The sequence below is a fragment of the Ipomoea nil genome, unplaced genomic scaffold, assembly GCF_001879475.1.
Source record: "Ipomoea nil cultivar Tokyo-kokei standard unplaced genomic scaffold, Asagao_1.1 scaffold3231, whole genome shotgun sequence".
In the NCBI taxonomy this organism is placed as follows: Eukaryota; Viridiplantae; Streptophyta; class Magnoliopsida; order Solanales; family Convolvulaceae; genus Ipomoea; species Ipomoea nil.
In genome coordinates, this window is record NW_017619659.1 from 891065 (window position 1) to 897547 (window position 6483).

The 6483-nt window shown below is 40.8% G+C and overlaps 1 protein-coding gene across 1 annotated transcript; it reads right to left on the reverse strand.

Moving 5' to 3' along the window:
- On the reverse strand, positions 1-3169 carry LOC109168918 (casein kinase II subunit alpha-2-like). Its single transcript, XM_019317777.1, has 10 exons — positions 2838-3169; positions 2613-2742; positions 2166-2360; positions 1809-1966; positions 1388-1478; positions 1165-1230; positions 709-791; positions 544-607; positions 398-466; positions 1-288 (listed from the first exon to the last, which is right to left on the reverse strand). The coding sequence occupies exons 1-10, from the start codon at positions 3152-3154 to the stop codon at positions 229-231; spliced, it is 1233 nt and encodes a 410-aa protein (XP_019173322.1). The 5' UTR covers positions 3155-3169; the 3' UTR covers positions 1-228.
- Between the last annotated feature and the right edge of the window lie 3314 nt (positions 3170-6483).

The window sequence follows — 6483 nt, forward strand, 5'->3', positions numbered from 1 at the left end:
TTTGTTGACAAGAAACAGAACTAAACAACCAAATCACTAACTTCTCAACAGAAAACACCTCATGTTCAAGGAAGAATAAAAACCAATATTAAGAAGGATTAAGTTAAGCTAAATGGAAATCAAAATATCAGTACAAACGACCAACACTATATGCCATTGTTGCAGAATGATGAATGAGTACAAATATCACAATATGCAAGAACGAAACACCAAAGTCCAGCAGTCATCCTACTGTGTACGAGTTCTGCTACTCTCCGCATTTCTTATGGGATAGAAGTATGGATGGGCCTGAAGAAAAAAATCAAAATTGCAACATGTATTATGTATGTGAAGTCTCACTATACATACACAACTCAAATTCTGTACTGTGCACTAGCCATGAAAAGACGAATTTTACCATAGCTTCCTTTGCAGTTGGCCTTTCCTGGTGATCATAGCGAAGTAACTTGTCCACAAAGTCAATTGCCTACAAACAAGAGTGTGTATTACAGCTAAGAAAACTACTTTATTTGGATTCCAAAGCAATGAAAATGCACTTCCTACCTCAGGGACAGCTAAATGATGATTCTCAGAATTGATGAATTTTGTCCATGGTTTCCTGCTATGCCTGAAACCAATACACACAGACACACGTGCACAGAAATATTATATTACTATTAGTGGAAAATCATCTTAAACAAGTAAATTATATATGACCTTCACACTAACCTGCCAACAAGGGCTGTGAGGTGTGGATCTAATTCCAAATGATACTTGTTTAGATAAGCATTTAATTCATCAGTCCCCAATACCTGTCCGTCAAAATTCAAAATGAAGATTGTTAGTTTTGCAATAGTAAGAATTAGAAGTCACAACAAATTATGCCATGGGATGGCAAGGAAAGCCCTGTGATGCTAAATTCACTGGCAAATGTCGTCAGAATCCTATATATAATTCATCAAATTTTAAATTGATGAACTGTGATGAACTTTATGTACGACTTTGATAAATTGGACTGATAAGATGGCCCTAGTGTTAATCCATGCAATGTCAACTGCAAGAATTCATATGGGTTTAGGCACTGTAAAATGGAAGACCACTACAGGAAACGAGGTGCAAGGTTTACAAGATTATGGACAGTACTGGTGCAAGGCGTATGAGATTATGTGCTGTAGAAACATGTACCTTAGCAATCTTGACAAGTTGATCATAATTGTCATGCCCATAAAAGAATGGCTCCTTCCGGAATATCTGTGCAGCAAAATTTTATGAATAAGTAACACAATGATAACTCACCTAAGAACTCATTTGTAAACCTACTAACCTACCACACATTGATAAGTATTAAGTAGAACAGAAAGTATACAAGTGACTAACAAAAGTAATTCAATGAGGTTAATATGCTCACCATTCCTGCAAACATGCAACCAAGACTCCACAGATCCAATGAGTAATCATAGTCTTGTAAATCAACAAGGAGTTCAGGGCCTTTAAAATATCTACAGTGATCAAGAGAGTGTAAGAAAACCAGTCTGTAGGGGACAAATAAGCTCCTATCATCTACAGAAGTATAATCCCTTCAGGCTTGTATAGTTGTATTGCAAGAATAATGGAAAATTCTAAAGAAGAAAAAGGGACAAAGCATATGAAGCCAAATCACATGCAGTAGAAGACTAAATTGCTAATCTCTTGTTATGAAAACAACTGACATTCTACTTACAAAATACTTTGTACCTCTAAAAACTTTAGGATCCAAATTCTAAAGTACTATTACGGGCAATGTATTTTAACAAAATTACATAAAGCAAAATAATAGAAAGAAAACAAACCTAGAAGCCACACGGACATTATATTCCTTTCCAGGATGATAAAATTCTGCAAGTCCCCAATCTATTAACCGAAGCTTCCGACGCTCATGATCAATCATAACATTATGAGGCTTCACGTCACGGTGCATGATTCCTTGAGAATGGCAATAATCCAATGCCTACATGCAATGATGTGGGTAGTTATATTTTTTTTTCTTTTATACTTGCCATTCAGAATAAATTAACCCAAACACAAGTTCCCACGGCACCTCCTACTGGTTATAATTGTTAGTGATTACCCAGTGCAGGGGCTGGAGAAATACAATTTAAAGGCAGATAAATAAGAGCATTTGAAAAGGCATGCATACAGAAACTTGCCTTGAGAAGTTCATAAATATAATATCGAACATCAAAGTCAGACAGAGTTGGGTAAAGCACTTTAAAATCTGTGTTATTCACATATTCAAAAATGAGACTTGGAGTCTTTGAATGCTGATCCCTAACAATATCCAGCAACTTTACAACATTTGGTCCACCACATAGATTTTGGAGGATTTTAATCTCCCTCTTAATCTGCATACAAAAAACTTGCACATAAGCACACAAGTTATTGAGTACAAAAGGGAGGGGGGCAATTTTCAAAGTCCAGAAAATAACATGCCATGCAAGTAACAGACAGTCTAAAAAGCACTAAGGCGCACACTTCTTTGCAGCTACTAGTGAAAACAGGAAGCCCTTAGCTGTTTTATAGTCCGTAATGGTTCTCAAAACAATTTTGAGGAATGTTGATAGGAAATTAAGAGACAAATTATAGAAAAATCAAACCTTTTTCTTCTTAACGGGCTTAAGGATTTTAATTACGCATTTCTCATTATCTGTGGTGTGGATGCCCTCGAAAACCTCACTATACTTCCCCCTTCCGACCTTCCTAACCACCTCGTAATCATCCTGCTCCCTGCACAGCCAATTAATACACAAAAAATAAAAACTTTATTAAGCTCAATCGCTAAAACGAACGGATACTAATTCATATATGACTCAATTAATTACCCCCATTGAACCGTAAGTGATTCGTAGTCCCAATACTCTTTGGGCCGGATAACATTAACATCGGAATAAACCCGGGACTTGGAGGCCGCGCCCGGGCGGCGAATGGCTTTTCCTATCTTCTGCGCCAGCTTTTCCGGTAGCTGTTTCGATTGCGACGAAGATGGAGGCGGCGGTTTGACCTGTTGGAGCGTGAGAGGAAGCGACGCCCTAGAAGAGAGAGAGCGGATGAGAGTGGACGCAAACGACGTCGAAATTGGAGGGAGATGACGGTTGCGGTGGTGGCGAGGAATGATGAATCCAAAAGGCCTTACGGCCATTTAACGGAAAAGGGTTATAAATTTGACGAATGACTACGGAGAAGGGGATAGAACTCTCTTCCTTTTTACATCCTCACCCCTCAACCTTTTACCTTTTTGTTTTTCACCCAACCTAATTACTCAAGTCTACAACAAACATTGCTTGGATAGTTGGATAATTTTTCATTTTAAAAATTTACAAACATATTTTTAAAAAACTTTTCGAATATATAATTCCATTTATAATATACATTGCTTAGATGATTTTTATTCTAGCTCTCAAAACGGTACACGCATACTTTATGCAAATTCTCAAACGCCAAATAGTAATACTACAAAAATAGTTTATTTGATACCATTCTAAGTTTTCAACATTTGTTAATCAGCTAACTATAGTTAAATATGATGGTGAGAGTGTGGGACCAATATATGCTTGTGTGATGCCACTTTTAATGTTTTTTTTTTTTTTTTTATCTAATTGGAAGGGGCGACCCAGAAACTACATATGAGATACATCTTATTGGGATCAAATTGGCACTCCGACCTTATATTCCTTTAGGAGTTGCCCAATATCCTCAGGGGTATAATGAAGAATCACGGTCCCTTTTTGGCCAGCACCTTTCTTTGCTAGTAAGTCTGAAACACGATTCTGATCTCTGGGCACGAAGGTTAGGTTCCAAGCAGATAACTTTCCCAGCTCTTGCTTGCATGCATGGAGGACATTGCTAGCAACATTCCCTACTGCTGCCCCCTGGGAAATAGCGTCGACGATCCTCTTTGAGTCACTTTCGAAGTAGGCTTTGACATTACCGAGTATTTAAGCAAGCTGAATGCCTCTAAGCAAGGCCCAGGCTTCGGCACTTTCTGCAGAACAAGTACCAATTCCATGGACGAAGCCTGCAACCCAGTCTCCTCTCTCATTTCTACCTAAACCTCCACAGCCTGCTCGACCTGTGCTTGGATTAAAATTGCCATCAATATTTACTTTAATCCACCCCTTGGGAGGTTTGGTCCACCTAATCAGATTCCATCTTTTTGTAGAAGACCAAGCCCCTGCAAGGTTCTCCCTCTCGAAAGCTTTGTTTATTTCTTGTGTTTGGACTTGGACCCAGTAGCTTTTATAGTGGATCCCTACTATCTTATTGTTGAAAATTCTGTCGTTTCTCCACTTCCATAGCCACCATAGTGTTACCGCGAACAAGATGTTATTTTTGTGTTGTCGGTTCCTGTTATTGAAACCCCTAATGCTTGCATTGAGCCAGTCTACAAACGACTTGTCTTGATTCGCACGGATCATTCCTGGCATGATAGACTCCCATACTTGCAGAGCCTGGGGGCAGCAGCACAGAATGTGTTCTGATGTTTCCTCAATGTTGGTGCAAAGTCCACAACTAGACTCCTCCGTTAGGCCATGCTTGGCTCTATTTGCATTAGTCATCAACCTATCCAATCTTGCCAGCCAAAGAAAAGTGTGTATGCGACTAGGCGTTTTTAATTTCCATATATTGCTCCAAGCTTGTGTGCTGGTGGCCCCTGAGCTCTTTGTAATCATTGAGTAAGCTGAAGAAACAGAAAAAGTACCCGTCTTCTCATCACCCCAACCTAAGTCGTCATGCTGCTCATCGTCGTCGATCAATGATATTGCTGATAGTTTGTCCTGCAATTCTTGCGGTAGTAGGTACCTTAGCTCTCCCCAATTCTAGCCAGTTGTGTCGTTCCAATAGTCAGCAACCCGAGCATACATAACTGGTAATGGTAGGACAGCAAAAACTGCTTCGATCAAAGGTCGATGGCCAAGCCATGCATCAAGCCAAAACAATGTAGCCATGTTGTTTCTAACAACAGATCTGGTCCCTTCTTTTAATAGCGGTATCACCTTCAGGATTGCCCTCCATGCATTGGACATGGATGATCGAGGTTGCCATGTAGCTGGATCTAGGCTTTGAATGCGATACCTAGCTCTAAGATTCTTGTCTAGAAGCAGTCGTCCCCTACTTGCAACCTCCATCCCAGTTTGGCTATAAGGGCAGAGTTCATCGCTTCTAGGCTCCGCAAACCTAAGCCCCCCGCATCTTTGTCTTGCACAACTACTTTCCAAGATACGAGACTGCACTTCCTCTCGCCCTCAAATCCTCCCCATAAGAATTCGCGGATCAATCTCTCAATAGCTTTCGTGACCCCTACTGGTAGTAACATGGTTTGCATAGGATATAGGGGGATAACCGATAGTACTGACTGCGCAAGTGTTCTCCTTCCGGCAAATGATAAGGTCTTCATCCTCCAGCCATCTAGTTTGCCCCGAATTCTGTGAATCAGCCCATCAAAGGACTCCTGTTTCAATCTTCCATGCAATGAGGGTACCCCCAAGTATCTACCAAGGTTATTAGACTTAGGAATGTTAAGCTGAACCGAGATGATTTGCTGCACTTCTTGGGCAGTATTATTAGAGAAAATAGAGTGAAGATTTGCTGGAGTTTACACGTTGGCCCGAAGCGTCACAAAAAGCATCAAGGCAATGTTTAATGATTCGGGCTTGCTGGGATATTGCTTCTCCAAACAACACCATATCGTCTGCGAATAGTAGGTGGGTAACCCATGGGCCATCTCTTGCCATTTGAATGCCTCTCCATTCTCCAGAGTTGACCTTCTCACTGATTAGATGACTTAAGCGCTCCATACAGAAGACAAAGAGCAGCGGGGATATTGGGTCTCCTTGGCGGATGCCCCTGCTTGGCTTGAACCAATCTGACTGCTTCCCATTGATATTGATGGCTAATTTTGACGTTGTAACACAAGCCATTATGATTGTAATCCAGCTGAGTGAAGCCAGCTTCCTGGAGGGTCTCTTCGATGAATGCCCAAGTTACGCGATCATATGCTTTTTCTAGGTCGATCTTCAGAACCATTAGTCCCAAGCTACCTCTTTTAGACTTCATAAGGTTCAGGACCTCCTGATAAACCAGAATGTTGTCAGCTATCTGTCTACCAGGCTCGAAGCTTGATTGGTGGGGCCCTATTAGTTTTTGGATCGCACCTTTCAATCTATTCGTTAACACATTCGTAATGAGTTTGTAGGTGGTATTACAAAGGCTAATCGGCCAGAGGTGCTTGACCGTTTTTGGACTTGAGATCTCGGGGATCAGGGTCAGTATTGTGTTATTGCAGCCATCTGGTAGGATCCCGAATTTCATAAATTCAAGTACAAATTTCGTTAGATCATCTCCCACTACTGACCATGATTTTTGGAAGAACCCTGCGTGGTAGCTATCCGGCCCAGGTGCTTTGAAAGGAGCCATGCTGAACAGTGCTTGCTTGACATCTGTCTTCGAGATAGGCTCGTAGACCTTCTG